Below are 17022 nucleotides of genomic sequence, written 5' to 3'. Positions count from 1 at the left end.
TCTGAATACTAATTGATATTTACCGAACCTAAATATCGAACCTAAGACCTTACCACGGCAGCCGGAAATCCATTTTATTTTACTACGAAATAATATTAAAGTTTGAAATTATTTCGTATGATAATAATTGCTTAAAAGTATGATTAGTCTACTTCAGTGAAAATGTACCTGTAGTAATCGTACGAGTAATAGACAATAAAGACTTTATTATATGCGAAATTTAGTAAATTATAGTCATTACGATATTAATTAGGGATTAACGTGTATAAACAAACAGGGCGAGCGAATATTTAGCTTTAACATGTGTTAAATTATAACCTATATTATTATAAATTGTTAGACTTAATAGCGACAGCTGCAATTAACACTACGTTAACTTGAAAATGTCAACTTTACAGGAGAGACTTTTAAAATGAAAAATAAGATAAATATAATACGAGAGCTTTCTTAATGAGCGTTTTGTGTAATTCAAGAATTCTTCATTTAGTAAGTATAGTAAAAGAAGACATTTTGTGAGCATATAACAGATAAACAAATAATAATTTTGCTTTCAAACGGAAATGAGCCAAAAATCGACTTAGCGTAGTGTTAATTCCAGATGTCGATGGTATCGACTTGATTTATAGTACGTTTAAGGGATAATCACCTTAAATTACGCTGAAACGAGATATATCTATAAAATTATTCTGTATCTGGATCGATAAACTATGTTGTATAAATCAGGTTTATGTGTATCAAGCATACGAAAAATATAAATATTTCTTCTTTGCCTACTTTATAAGTTAAAATATTCTGAGATAGTAAAGAAAGGGTATAAATATATAATTCGTATAGATATATAATTATTATAGATATATAATTAGGAGAGATAGTAAATATATAATTCCTTAAATGTAAGAACTTGGGAAATTCAAAAATATACAAAAAAATTATGCCTAGAAAGGTAAAAATATGTGTTTTAAAGCTAAAGAAAATATATATAACTTCGTCGTCTTTCTTTTTAACTTGATTGAATATACTATGTAATTACTGAAGTTTCATGTTAATGAAAGTTTTTTTTTTATTTTTTCAACAGTGAATCTAACTTTCTCAGTAATTGTATAATTAACACTGTAAAAACGTAAGAAAAAAGTTTTTATTTACTGTTGATTGTTGAATGACAAAGGAATTAAGGTGAAACTTTTCTTCACGTTGTTATTTTTTGGACGTCAAGAGGCGTCTATACCATTACAATATACATCTATTTTGCAAAGAAGACTAGCTATCAGGGCATTTTTTTTCATCTAAGCCAACAAATAATATTAAATGTTACCAAAATTTCAATTGTATACGACATTCACTAAAACATATCAACAACGTACCGCTTTCAAATTTCACGCTATATTTTAATATTAAATAAAATGAATTTCTAAAAGTTCCAACATGCCTTGCCAACTTATTACTTTATTTCCCACAGTGACTGGGTGTTCGGCGTGCGGTATTGCAAGTTGAGCAACTTCATCGCAAACGTGACGGTCGCGGCCAGCGTGTTCACGCTCACTGGCATCTCATTTGACAGGTCAGTATAGGTATTACAGCTGAATAAGGGTTCCTATTATTGGCACAATGGGTATAATTGTGTTATATCTTTTGTTTTTTTTTTTTATCTTCTTTATTATACATGTTATACTGATGTCCCAATCATAAAATCTATCTTTCCTTCTTACTAGCCATCAGTATAGCCTAACCGAAAAATTAAAAAATCTCGCCATGTTGAAGTACAATATGAAACTAATTTTTTTATTTGCACTTTATATACAATTAAATATTGTATACAGGCTGACTTAATGCCGTAGGCAGTCTCTCCCAGACTTTAATGGTGTTGTAATAAACAAGGTGCCTGTGCATCTAAGAAATATTTTTAATTAATTATAAATATTTCTTAGATTATATATGCATACGTACACACACACACACACACACACACACACACACACATACACATACATACATACATACATACACACATTTATTTTTATATTCCTTTTTTTTATTACTTTAAAACCCTTGTAACTATGTACATGTCTGGAGGTGGACGCTGCTAACTGCGACACAGTTATCCCTCTAACTACTGCAGTTAGCAACATATAATTGTACTCTATGTTATTGTAATGTTTATTGTTCCAAATAAATAAATTATTATTATTATTATTATAATTTCATGTTCTGACCACGTTAACTTTAAACCTAAAAAGCAAATGACGCGCAAAGCAGATTTTTTATTTTCTTGGTCATGATATACTAAAACTTAATATTCAATTATAAAGTAGGATGAGTATTGTGCTTGTCTGATGGTAAATACCCACAATTATGGGTTAGTAGTATTACTAAAATGTCCTTCAGTGTCGTACAATAACATCAACAACCACGCATATTTATGATATGTTTTATAATATAGTGACAAACCTACAGTACAATAAGATAAAGACGACAAATCGAACACTTTCATATTATTGTTTCTTTAATCAACACTCGATTTCTTCTTACATACATTTGATACCTAGGGCTATTTTTTATAACCTAGATACCCAGTACATCTTTGCTTAAACAAATAGCTATAGGTAAGTACTGTATGCCCAGCTGTCATTTACAGTCCAAAGTTACTTAAGCAACACTGCGGGTGAGCTCAGCCTAGTAGAACTAAAATTGCTTGCTTCCCCCTGTAGTACAATGTTTCCAAGTATCATCGGCGAACTTCACCTAGGTTGCAAGGCTTTTAAATTTTTAATTTTTTAGTAAACACTAAGCTGGTCATAATCATGTAAGGAAAATATTAAGACATGAAACATTTTTTTTATTGCTTTGAATGACGAAATGAGCTTGCCGTTCGCTTGATGGTAAGCGATACGACCATAAACAGTAGAAACACTATCCAACAACGTGAATTACAAAGTATTGTTCGGTATTCCACTGCGCTTGCCATCTTGAGACATACGATTTTAAGTCTTATTATATCCACTGGGTACAATATCCTTCAAACCGGAACACAACAGTGACTACACACTGCTGCTTGGCGACAGAAATAGACATTGTCGCGGTACCTACCCAGGCGGTCTCTCACATATGAGATACCTACCACCAGAGAGTATTCATTTTATTACTATTTATTTGAGAGCATACATTAGTCTAACTTTAGTATTTATTCAGCTTACACATATTATATGTGAGGAGTAGCACTCAGAAGTTCTGGAACAGGCCTTATTTATTCATAAATAGTATCACGCCTTTGTCCCTTTTGCAGTGTATAAAGAGGTATATCAAAAAATTGGAAAACAACGTTATGCCTCGTAAAATAAGGGTCAAGTCTTTTGCATTTATCGGACACAATTTCAAACTCCGTTTTAATTGTTAAAAACCAACACCACATACAATTTAACTAAATATCCGAAGTTTTGAAACTATTTGTCTAGCGTCAGTATTTAACAGTTGCCCAAAGTAGAAGTGCTACTTGACATTCCGGGGACAACTTGAAACTGGGCGGTTGGGCATCGGCCAAGAATTCACTTGGCTCTAAAACGATTTAAAGAGTTTAAACTAACTCCATCCAAAAACCTCTAGCGAATGTCGCACCTCTCGAATAATGACGTAAGTGGAGAAATGGAAAAATTTATTTAATTATAGCTAATATTAAATAAAGGTTTTTGGACAGGCACAGCAAAGTGATAGTGGAGTGGGAATCACATAGTGTTGAATGATAAGATGATTAAGCCTCGCCAGTCGACATAATTGAAAGAAAGAAAAGAAATTTATTTTGCAACAAACACAAATTACATAAACATAAGAAACAAACAAGCGAAACAGACAAAACAAAACTTAAAACTATGTTTGTCACAAAAAAGGCACCAACTCAGCAATATGCTGACGGTGAAGCCAGCGTTGATCTTCCGTTGGGACGTTTGTTGGAAATGCCGTGATGGAGGACAAAAAATAAAAAAAAAAAAAAATTATGTCTACATATATTTGGTGTCCGCCCGGATGGCGACCACCATAGACAAGGTGTTAAAACCCTCCACAGAGGCCCACCTAAGTGTATCCAGTGTCGCATTCCGGGATCAGCCTGTGTATATCCGATTTCAACAGGCCGGCATAATCGTGTCGACTATGGAGAGTTAATCATCTCTCGTCAATCGAAGTTCTATTGAACCCCAGTCTACTTATCATTAGGAGTAGGCGGGTCACAAAAACAAACTTCCATATCAATTTTCTATATCAAGTACAAATCCCGTTCAGCAACAAATTTATAGGAAATCATTTACGAAGTTCTCGTAAATCTCAGCACAATAATCTCTATTACCCGCTATAAGCCTACAAAATGCAAACAGCCCCAGTTCATAAAGTACCCGCTGATTTTATTAAGTTACAAAGTACTAAGTGACAGCGTTTTTGTCGGACCGCGATATAAAAGAATATTGCCAGGTCGTAAAGGCATTTATTAACTTGATTGAAGTCTAGACATAAATCTGTGGGATATAGCGGTTATATTTTTTATGTTTTTCCAGGCTTATAGGTTAGTAGGTGTTGATCGCGGCTATGCCCGCGTGAAACCACGTTTTTGCTAGTTGTAGTATATACAGAGTCATTTTGAGATTGCGTTACTAAATTAAACCATATACTCGTATTCCCCTTTGCTGACATTGTGCCAAAAATCATCCATTAATAATTAATATTTTCACCAATGGTTTTAGTTTTCAGATTTTTTTATCATTTCCTAGTTTAATGCGAATATGACGTGTATTTCGCGTAGGTGTATTTCTGACTAAAAGTGTGATGTTGCTGCTGCAACGATTTCTCTTACAGTAGTAGTAGGGGCATTAAGATGCGTTAAATTAAAATTTATTTTTATTATTGTTTATTTTGTTCGAAACTTACACTTTTTTATTTTAAATATACGGCTCGAGTAACTTATTGTAATGTATTATTTTCAAGTAAATAAGTATGTGGTTTCATTTAATAACGCAATTTCAAAATAACCTGTATATTATATCCTCGCGGATAGCGACCTCCGTACATATTCTGAAGCCCTCCATAGTGGCCTCAGTAAGTGTGTCGCGTTCCTAGAACAGTAATCATCTCTCATTAGTCGACATTCTTTTGTATCAGTTGCAGTAGGGCCACTTTTCCGTGCACTATATGTGAACTAAAAAAACCTTTGCCGCTGCAAGTCTCTAAAACACACTGCTGCGATGTATATCTTTATAACGCAAGCGCCATAGCTCGCCAAATTTCATCCAAATCCGTTCTACAATTTCTATGTTTATAATATAATACAATAAAATATAATAATATCAGCCCTGTATTATATACTGTCCTACTGCTGGGCTCGGGCCTCCTCTAATACTGAGAGGGACTAGGCCTTAGTCCACCTCGCTGGTCTAGTATGGATTGATAGATTTCACACACCCTCAAAATTCCCATAGAGAACTTCTCAGGTATGCAGGTTTCCTCATGATGTTTTCCATCACCGTTATAGCAAGCGATAATTCACAAAGAATATTCACATGACTTTAGAAAATTCAGAGGTGTGTGGCCTTGTGTTTATTTCTAACAAACATCCAAACCCTTTCACAAACTTTCGCACTTATGTCTAATAAGATAAGACCCACGTTGCTGACAGCAGCACTGACACAACATGATTTACGTAGACTGTAGATCTTGAAATCACGTTAGTAATTCATTTTCATATGTTAATATTGATGTAATGTTAGTGAAATGTATCGAATCGTGATATGTTCGTATCAATATTAAATGAAACAGGATATTGTGTAAACAAGATCAAAGTAAATATTTTTAAATTTACTGAAAATACTTAAATATTAATACGTCTGATGTCAATAACTGTGTATTTGAACGTTTAAATATATTATATTATGATAGGTACTAATATATTTGGGATGTTAATAAATGATAGAGGGAATATTTTGAAGTGACTAATTTGGGAGAGGCCCATGTTCAGCAGTGGACATCCTGCGGCTGATGAAAATGATGATGAATATTTATAAGTTTTATAAATATTTATGTGATTTTTTTTAATCGGATTCTATTTAAAGTATAATCGTTCGGGCAATATTCTGAAGCGACTCTTTTATTTCGAACTTTCATATCTTTATTAACTTTTGCTCGCGGATTCGTCCGCGTGGCAAGGGTTTTTCGGGACAATTTTACCTGATATTAAAGTATTCTTTAGCACCTAAGAGTGTAGCTTCTATTAGTGAAAAAAATATCAAAACCAGTTTAATAGTTTCTGAGATTAGCGCGTTCAAACAAAGTCTTCAGCTTTATAATACTAGTATAGATTTGCTTTGCGGTTCCCCAAAGACGAATGATAAAGAATCGTGCCAATGTTCAAACAAAAAACTCTTCATCTTTATGAGTATAGATTAACTTTATGTAAGGGATGGCCCAAAGATAAATAATAAAGACTTGCCAATTATTAATATCGAGTAAGTTAACTTTGAAGTTAACGTTAAAGTAAATTTTCGTGTTCTGTCAATCACGTAATCACTCCACTACCGACTTTCTCAGGATTCCTTTGAAATTCCGAAGCTATTTATTCGTCGTCAAATAGAATACCGGATAGGCTTTCAGTATGAAGGCAGCTATCAAAGCATATGTCGGCTTGAATACATAATATGAAAGCCAAGCGCGATGTGATGATTTTTTACTTTCGTGACACCACGAACATAGTGATTTTTTGTGATGAAAACGCTCTGTTTTAAATATTTTATTAGAGATGGAACGACAGATAGATGAATCATATATTTAATGTTTGTTATTAATTAATCAATAAATAGTCAGCCGGTAATATAATATAGGTCAAAAGGTAAACAAAAAATATATCAGAAATAAACATGAAAATATGAACCTCATTGTATTCCACAAAAGTCTAGATGATTAGTCTTTATGCGAGTGCCCGTCTGAATATATAATATACTTATTATCTCATGATTTCCATTATTTAACCAATGAAAGTAAGAGTATTCCAAGTAAATTATATATGAAAGATATTTTAGCCAGTAATGAGAGAGCCCTTATGGGAGATTTAATGTCTCAACATGGCGAGCGCAGTCCAGTTGCACCAATATTTTTTTTTTAAATAGCAATTTGAGATAGCTGCTACTGATAGTGATTATTCATATTAGGCGAGCGGTGAATCTCGTCATTTGCTGGTGTATGAAAATACAAAACCTCCAAAACACGATATTTTAATATCATTATAATAAAAAATACCTAATATGATGTTTTACGGTGTTGGTGTGAATAAAAGTTATTGTATGTTATTATATCTGCCTACCTTGGTAACAATTGACAGCGCTAAGAAACATGTATATAGTAACTGTTGATGAAATAATTGGGAAAACTATTGTGATGTACATGTGTGGAGTGAAAGAGGATTTAGTGTTCTGAGAGAGGTCTGCTAAGTTTGAGGCATTTGGAGAGGATGGATTATAGGAGATAGACAAAGATATGAGGTAAATGCGAATGAAAGAGCCGGTAAGGATCGACCGCACCGAACCTTCAAATATCACATATCTGACATTCTTGATCAAAAGTCAAAGTCCGGGTCAAAAGTATCCTGAATCGGCGATGATGATTGATGAAGGTGGAGAAAGCGGAAGAAGTATGCCAGAATCTATGAAAGTGGCAATCCATAGTCTCTACCTATTGCTACGGAATAGAGGCGTGATACTATGTGTTTATGTAGACCATACTTTATAAGACTGCCTATACAAGTGTTTTTATTTTGCTGCTCATAGGCCTAGGTAGGGCCTAGCTAGACCGCGCGCATCCCAGAAATGCATGATTTAGACTTTAGCACATTGCGTTGGTCTAGTAGTACTACCAATATTTGAAAGTACACAAATGATCAAATTTTCATTTATAAAATCACGGGAGTCGTTTCTCCTAACCTGGAGCATAGATGAACTAGCTATGATTATGATCTTGTTTAAAATGTAATGCTTTTTGATAAGGTATCAAGCCATCGTCAGGCCGATGCGACCGCGGATGTCCAAGACCTGCTCCCTCGTCATGATCGCCGCCATATGGGTCAGTGGAATGCTGCTGGCTATCCCGTGTCTACTTTATTCCACTACTAAGGAGTACAGGTTTGTATTTCCTATAAGCGAATTTTGTTCAATAAAGTAAGGTTAAGATTAGCAAGAAAACTTTTGCAAGTATAAAATATCACGGCAAACTGAATTTTACAAATTTTGAGCCTGCAGGACTTGCGGCGAGTCGCATGTGTACAATTATTAAAACATTGTCGCTAGTGTAAACGCATCTAAAAATTGCTGGAAGAACTTATTAGTCTAAACTTGGCATTAGAACTAATATTACTTGCATAATTATAAGAAGGATTTCAATATTATTTTTATGGGATTCTTTACGTTACTGAACATTAGACATCACGCAGACGCTATTAAATTATAGAACTTCGTAAAGCAGCTATCAATTCCATAGAAGTTTAGTGTTACCTACCGTCATACAGATAACCTTGTTCATTTTTTTTTTTTGTACTGAGCAAAGTAAAAGGAAAAAGTCACAGCTAACCCCTAGCCGCAGTTGCAACCAAGTGAGGGAAGCCTCGCTGAATTATCTGTTACGAAAGCCTTAAGGAAAGCCGAAAATCGAACAAAATGGAAAGGGATAATACATAATGTCACAAAGGCCTTTCATGGACACGATCTACAGTAATGAATCAAGCAACCAAGAGCGAGTAGTGTTTCTTGAGATCTATGAAGCAATGACTGCCATAATATGTAGATGTATTTCTGTAGTACGCATTGTACTACATAAACATGCAATACTTAAATTATTTTTTTATGTTATGTCCACTACCTTCTATCGTTGTGTACACCTATTTTCTTTAGTCATGCATCACCTAAAGGTTTACTGGTATAAAATGCCTTTATACTCTTTCTCCCTTATTCATAGACGTTATTTATCTAAGGACGGAGCATTGCTGTGATAACAAGTTTGTATTTCAGTGCTGACGGCATGGCAGACTTCGCAGTGCGTAGACATAGGGCCTTTGTGATTGGCTAATATTGAGATATAACTTTAATCTAGTTGGCTGTCTGATAAACAGAGCTGAACAAACAGCAAGCTGTCAGATAAATATAGCTGAGAAACAGACTTGCTATCACAGCAATGCTCCATCCTTAGATATAACAATAAAGTCTATGAATAAGGGGGTAGGTATATAAAGTGTAATAATAATTATTATTATTAGAGATTTGGCCAGCTATCCTATATGTGAGCGCTATCGTTGTAAAAGAAATACATCCGCTGTTTTCTTTGAATATTGACGAGTTTTCCATTAAAGTTACGGGAATGAATAAAGATGGCATGCAGTTTCAACACAAATTAAAATGACAGGAAAAGAGCTAAAGTTTGAAAGACACGTCAGAGAGTGAGAAGTTAAGATCCTCTTGAATGCAAATGTTTAATGGAGACCGAGAGTATGGATTTGTGCTGGTTGTTAAATATGTTTTTGCGTTTATATTAGCCTATAAGTATTTGAATATTCATATTAGAAATGTTATAAGAAGGAATAATAAAAATAATTTCCCCTGTGGCGCATTTTGTGCGCGATACGACCACTGCTTTGAGGTCTAGGGTTTGGATACCGTTCGGGTAAAGTAATATTGGATTTTTTCTGCTCACTATCAGCCTGGAGTCAGGGATTTGTAGACGCTATAGACTCGCCCTATCAAATGGGACGGAACACAATTGGCAAAAATTACGTGCCCTAGTTACACCACTGCCTACCCTTTAGGGGGGATAAAGGCGTGATGGGTGTGATTGAAAAAATAGTTTTGCTAACGGCTTTGTTCGCACGAAAAAAACGTCTTTATACTTTTTCGGGATAAAATAAATCTTATGTTAATCTGGAAGAAAGTCTACATAGTACTGCGTACCAAATGACATTTGAATTCTATGGTTTCTACATTTACTTCTCAACAATATCGGTCGTTTCAACGGTGTGTATTTCATTTTATATAAAAATCAATAGCTTTGACGATACTCGAAGAAACCAACGCTTAACTGGTAGTAATACCACAATCACAACATATTCCTCACTAAAAAATAACCTGATAATAACAAGTATGAATTTTATTTAAGAGTGTCAATTTAGAAAGCAAACACGCATTTGTCACTGACATGTAGCTAAAATAAAATCTTTACACAAAACAGATAAGGGCGACATAACGACAACAATTTATAACTTAACTCTACGTGCTGTCAATGTAGAGATTCACTGTGTGTTTGACAAAGAAATTTTATAATGTATTTTTAACAAAAAAAAAAGATGTTAAGTATTTTTTCGAGTCAAAGAAAATTTGGCTTGCAAATGATTTTACATGAACAGGCTCAAAGTCAAAATTAGTACGTTGTCTTTTTATGATAATATGTTTCAACTTTAGGCTTGATAATTCATTGTTTTGGACGTGGCATAGCCGTTGTATTATCTACTTTGTCTGCAGCACGAAATTATGCTGATGATAGTATATATTAATATATATGTCCGCCCGGATAACGACCACCGTACACAAGCTATTAAACCCGCCATAGTGGCTCACGTAAATGTGTCGCGTTCCGAGATCAGCCTGTGTATATCTGGATCGAACAGGCTTTCACTATTATGTCGTCTGTCGAGGGATAATCATATCTCGTCAGTCGACATTCTATTGGACTCTACTTCACTTACCATTAGGTGCTGAGGGGTCACTTTGCCAAGTCTGTATGAAAAAATAAAAAAGAATTGAATTGTCTTGGCAATTGCCTAAGATTTTATAACTTCTTTCAAAGTATTCCTCCATGAGATTTAATCGTGTTTTTTTTACATGTTTTTGAAAATATCAAAATATGTTATTCAACTCAATACTAGAATTATTTCAAAACATAAAAACCTCTGACCAAAACCTCAGAAACAAAAACCCACATAATGCTTTTTCTTACTTCCTCAATCGGTAAATGTCATTCAACATGGCAAGATATAATAAAATAACCAATAAATATAACCAAATTTGATTCTAAGGTTAAAGTCTTGTGTAGAGTCAGTTATTTATTCTGAGGGTGCCGACCCTACTCAGGTGTTGCGTCAATAAAATACAAGGATTTTTTGCATAAAAATAAAAAATCTACAACCTTTAATGCATTTAGCGTGGTTTGTCTGCAATTTCGTTGTATTCGTTTGATATTTCATTGAAATTTTTGTGACGTAGCTATTAAATGTGAAAGGTCACGTGTCAAAATTCCTAGACGTATTTCGTCTTTTAAATTTGAATATTATTCAACATAATCATGCCTATAACTTTAAGCCATCAAAGAGGACTGAATTGCAATTTGTTTTCGAGATAATTTAGCTTCTGAGGATTTTTATTTACTATTTTTTTCGCAGTGTACAATTATAGTGTTAGGTCGAATAGACATTTTTAGAGTTTATTGGCATTATTGGTTTGTAAAGTAATATTAACTCTATTCACGTCTGTAATTTGCTCGTGAATTCATAGACGTAAATGTATGTTCTTAAATTTTAATCAAATCGAATTTCCTTAATAATAAATTCACATTTACAATAAATGTGAATAATAAAACCGCTCGATACATATTATAAAAGTCTAAATTTCTGTTTATTGTCATCACATAAAACATTTATGCTCGCAAATTTGCAAGACGTTCGTGAACGATTTCTATTCAAAACGAACAAAACCGCTTCCGTAGCTTTTGAACAGGATCCTTATCAAGATGTCTAATCATTATGAATTATAAAAGTATTTATTTCCTTTTCTTCCTTTCTTTCATATTTACCTTCCCTTTCTTTTCTTTGTGCTTCAAAATTAAATAAATATTGTGGTTTTATTTTATAATAGATATTTTTTGCGGCTTCGACTACATATAATTAGCGTTTCCCGATATAACACGTACTGCGTACTTAAAATTAGCTAATGAAGGATATGGGCTAACTGTAAACCAAATTTCATTCAAATCCGTACAGCATTTTACCTTTAACAAACGTTCAAACATTTACAGAATTTCCGTAATTATAATATTTGTTTGAGAAGAATTAAGTAAAAAACCGATAACTTTGTGTTTACTATATTCACCAAGGTTATGCTATCTGTCACGTATTTTGTCAATTAGACTGATTTATCAAATAAATTATAACCTGACTGGATATAAAGCTGAGACCATTGACCAATTATATTCAGAAAACTGACATTTCTAATTCGTTCATGTTGCCTTTATTCCATAAAGTTTTATTTGACGTTTAAAACTTCAGCCCTGGGGCTTTATTCTCTATCTCGCACGTTATTTTAACAGTGCGTAACAAGCACGTAACACAACACATCATGTTTAGGACTATAGAAATTTGGCTTACAGAATACCATTCCACGCATATTTCTCGAAGATAACATGACACGGCCGCGTTACGCGTTTACACTATCATACAGAATAAGGGCCCTGAAACAAACATTTATAAATAATTGGAAACTTGAATAACCAAGCCGATACGCTATAACAGGCGAAGTAACAGGCCTTTGCGTCGGGGACAAATTCTCGACCAATTTTGTGGATAATTAATCCTCTCATCATTAATTGGGTAACCACATTTTGTACTGGGATGCGGGTCGACTGCGTGACAACGCAACAAAACTTTTACGACTATGTACGGGTCAGCTCGGTGTAACTTGTATATAGTCTGGCTCTATCACATCATGGGACGGAATAAACATAGCGAAAATATGCGCATTAGTTGTGTCTGTTTTATTTTGGTTTATATTTATTTATAACTAGTTGACCCGACAGACGTTGTCCTGTCTTAACTATGTATGCACGCGCGCATTCTCACGATCGCTGACAATTATTTCAAACAATTGACAGTTATATAAAATTAATAGTGTCGTTAAGATTTCTTAAATTTTCTAATTTTCCGCGCAATTTTTTGAATTTTTTCTTTCATAAGAATCTTCTCCTGACAATAACATACACAACAAAAAAAAAGTTGTGAAATCGGTCGAGCCGTTCAGCCGCGATGGCGTGACCAAGGGAAATAGGGATTCATTTTTATGTATATATAGATGTCACTTCACTAAGAGATGTCAAAAGGGGTTGAGTTAGTCCCCCTGCAATAGGGCGATGACTTTCACACTTTTTATCCCCGAAGGAGTCGTCAGAGTTGCAACCAGTGCAAGCACTTTTCGACGTGTGTATTCCGCTCCATGTGATAGAGAGATAGCCTATTTCCATATAAATTTCAATTCCAAACTCCGGTCTGTTACTGAACAGACAAAAATTATGTCGCTTTTCCCGACCCGGGATTTGAACCTGAGACCTCAGCGCTGCAGTCATATTATGTCAATGCCATCGAAACAAACAAACTAGTTCTATAATAAGTTTTTTAATAGATATATACAGCAATAATCCAAAAATAACATCCCTATAGTTTACAAACCGGTGATCTAGATCTCTCGGTGAGAGAACAACATTCAACTAATCTTACGAGGAATAATGTCTTCAACAGGCATAATCCGAATGCTCTTTGTTCAAATTATCTCTAAGCACTTCTAGGTCTGGTTTAGACGTACTTGATATGCTAAGATGCCTAGATAAATGTAATATTCAGTTTTAATAATTAATATCTATTACAAAGTAGAGATGCTTAAGTATTTGAATTGGAACATTGAGGTAATTAAATTATGTAATTATTCTAAAACAACATTAAAAAATTCTATGAGTGTTACATTATTTTTAATATACGATGGAATTAGCAGCAAATCACGGGAATAAAAGATTGTTTAAATTCAAAAGATGTACAAAATCCTAACCTAAGGAAGTTGAAACTTTTTTGCGTTCCCGGTTATTCTATAATCGAAAACGTCAGCGGCACGGTAAATATTTCCTGTGCTTTCACATTGTACGTGAATTTTTCATTTTGAAAAATCATTTTCTTCTATTAGCACGCGGTTTACCAAAGGTACTTATAGTGTGTAGCTGTGCAGAAAATCAAAACAAAGCAACTATGTTTTGTGGATTATAGAAAATATACTACTATGTTTTTAAAATGAAATGGCACTTTATGACACATAATACTTTATGACACGGGAATATGTATGTTAAACTATAATATCACATTATAGAGAATTTTTTATTTATTTTGAAGACTTTAATTTGCGATTTAAACTTTGTGACTACGTCAATAAATAAAACTGTAATGCTGATGCTTTCATCCTGTTTTTTCCTAGATAATCTCCAAGCTGTATATATTTTGATATAAATTTCATTTTTCCAAAGATGAGTCTTAGAAAAATAATCTACGCTTCATTTTCCATATGAAAAAAATATTTAAAAACTACTTTAATAATAAATACGCGGTGGCCATTCCATACCTACAAAATCCAATACTCTTTGTATTCGCAGCTTCGTTTTCATTTTGAGCAGCCCACACAGATTCTGATTAAATTGAATTTTCGTTTGTTCGCAGGTCTAAAGGAACTTTGAAAACAGCGTGCCTGTTGTCGTGGCCGGACGGACTACCTGACGTCTCTTACATGGACTTTATGTGAGTAAAGCCTTTCCAACTACAACAGTCCCTAAATCACTGTAAGGATCCATAACAGCATCTGTAAGAAAGAAAGAAAAGGAAGACAACGCCAGCCACATAAAAAGAAACACGAAACCAAATTACTGGGTTTTAAAGTAGTAATAATAACATACAGTCTTACTTACTTGTTTTAGCTTAAAGAGGTGATTAAGAATTGCTTAAATAGCTGTCAACATCACCGGTTTCCTAGTTTAAACCTTACTAAGAGGCGAGATGATGGGTTTTGACTTACAGCTGTTTGAGTAAATTTGTGTTTTAACTAAGCATAGCTTTGTGAAATTTTTATAAGTAAGACTGTAAGTATAGATATTGCGTGGAATTAAATAATATTTAATTAAAACCATTAGAAATACTGGACTATATAATTTTGCACTATCCAAGAACGATAAAAAAGGCGAGGAAATCTTTATCTTTTACTTCTCATTGGAAGGCTTCCTGAAGATAAATATTAGTCTCGCCGAATGAAATACGTCTCTAAGTAAACGAAGACAGCTCTTAGAAACTATTCTACTTCCATTTAAGATGAATTCTCTATATTTTTTTAGACCTTATGTTATAGAATCTGAGATGGAGATTGATTATTGAATAGCGGAGATTAAGGTCCGTATTTAGAAACATTACTTAGGTAAGTACGGAGCAATGCTGTGATAATAATTCTGCTTTCCCTACGACTTAGCTGTGATTGGCTAATAGTGAGATACATCTTTATTTCCGTTGGCTGCCAGATAAACAAAGCCAAAGCAAACTTTGAAATTGCAGACGCCAAGCGTTTGGGCGCACTGCACGTACTCTTAGTATTGTTTGTGAAAGTGGGTGTAAGTGACATCAATGAATATAACCCGTATTATTACTTAATAAAAAATCCACTGAAATTTACCATTATGCCCTTAGAAAAGTTGTATTAATATTTATTCGTCTAACAGGTCTAGGTTCCCCTTTGAGGTAATTCTTGTGCGCTCAGTGTCTACACTCACTCAGTGACACACAGTTAAGTGTGTATACCTCGTGGTTGCCAATTCACATTGAGGCCTTTAAGGGCTTGCGAACATTTCTTGGTCTTCACCCCTCCTTCCATCCTAAGATATTCCCTTGTCCTTTCTCCACACTTCCTTCCCAACTATCCGCCAGGGCGCTGCAGTGCTAAACACGGGCACTCCAGTATACCGTTCGCGGGTTTCCCTCGAAGTTGAATGCAGGGTCCAATACCCAAAAAGACAGGACTAGGTTAGGTTGAGTCGGTGATATGATTCATTAAAAAAATATCGACGAAGTAATTAGGGACATACCTAACTGGCTAACTACTAATTATCTTCCAAAGGTGAAACTTATATTTTTTTAAAGTAGGACCATTGACTAATTTGAGGTTGCATAGGCAAACACAAAGCCTTTTTATAATATTATGTGAACTGGCAGCATATTAGTACTATTTGAATTATCCTATTTAGAATTATTAACAATGTACTGTTGTTACTAAGCGCTGTGTGCTAGCTTGTTACGGCTGTGTTCTAACGTGCAATATATCTGAAATATATAGATTCTTATTCTACAAAAAATCTGTTTACTTTCACACTTATTCTACTGTGCAACTCTGCAAGGGCGACTCAAAGCCCAAGAGACTAGGCATTTATGTGTCCCGCTTTGAAGAATTTTAATTTACATTGTAGTTACCCAAAAATAGGGTACAATGTTGAAATAATGGATTTAATAGGTACTCTGATTATTAGAAATTAAGTCTAAGTTTACGAAGCTTAAACCATTAAGTGTAATTTTTTTTTAAATTTATTTAAAGGCTTTGTCGCTTAGCGACTATATCGCCTAATAAAACAATCTAAGTGTTCTTCGTTACTTTTTCGACTTAGGACAGAAAGTGACAGTTTATGTATCTCCTGAGCGAAACGAAATGAGCATAATAGTAGAAATTATATTAAATTTTCCACTTAATTAGCACTAACTGATCGATTAACAACGTTTTTGTACGCGCGACTGCATCACCCTTAAGTGGAAATTAATGCAGGATTTAATTGTAAAACAATATATTTACTAAACGCCTCAAAGCTAATTATATAAGAAGCGTCGCAAACTGTTCTTGACATTAAAGTATTTGTGCAAATTCACTATCCTTCTTTGTGCAAATTCATTATTCTTCCATTGTATTGCTTGTTATGACTAAATTGTTTACAAAGGGCTGTTACCGTCTTACAGTTCAGATAATTGACTATGCAATCTCATAAATATTTTATTGTTTTTTAATTTAATTTTAAAGGCTGCAATAAGATATATAAATATATTATTATTTATATTATCTGAGGCGATTCATCATTATAGGGTTAGTTTCAAGAATAAAAGTTATTTTCATTGTAACATAAGAACAGTAT

At 33.9% G+C, this 17022-nt stretch overlaps 1 protein-coding gene across 1 annotated transcript in view; it reads left to right on the top strand.

Moving 5' to 3' along the window:
* The window catches only part of LOC115449103 (tachykinin-like peptides receptor 86C), a 63774-nt gene that overhangs the window by 35760 nt on the left and 10992 nt on the right, over positions 1 to 17022 (top strand). Inside the window, exons 4-6 of the mRNA XM_030176817.2 lie at positions 1457 to 1558; positions 8010 to 8144; positions 14528 to 14605. Coding sequence (XP_030032677.2) covers positions 1457 to 1558; positions 8010 to 8144; positions 14528 to 14605 — 315 coding nt within the window. The remainder of the gene's footprint in view (positions 1 to 1456; positions 1559 to 8009; positions 8145 to 14527; positions 14606 to 17022) is intronic.

This window comes from Manduca sexta, chromosome 20 (assembly GCF_014839805.1).
Source record: "Manduca sexta isolate Smith_Timp_Sample1 chromosome 20, JHU_Msex_v1.0, whole genome shotgun sequence".
NCBI classification, from domain to species: Eukaryota; Metazoa; Arthropoda; class Insecta; order Lepidoptera; family Sphingidae; genus Manduca; species Manduca sexta.
This window is presented reverse-complemented; position numbering and strand designations above follow the sequence as displayed.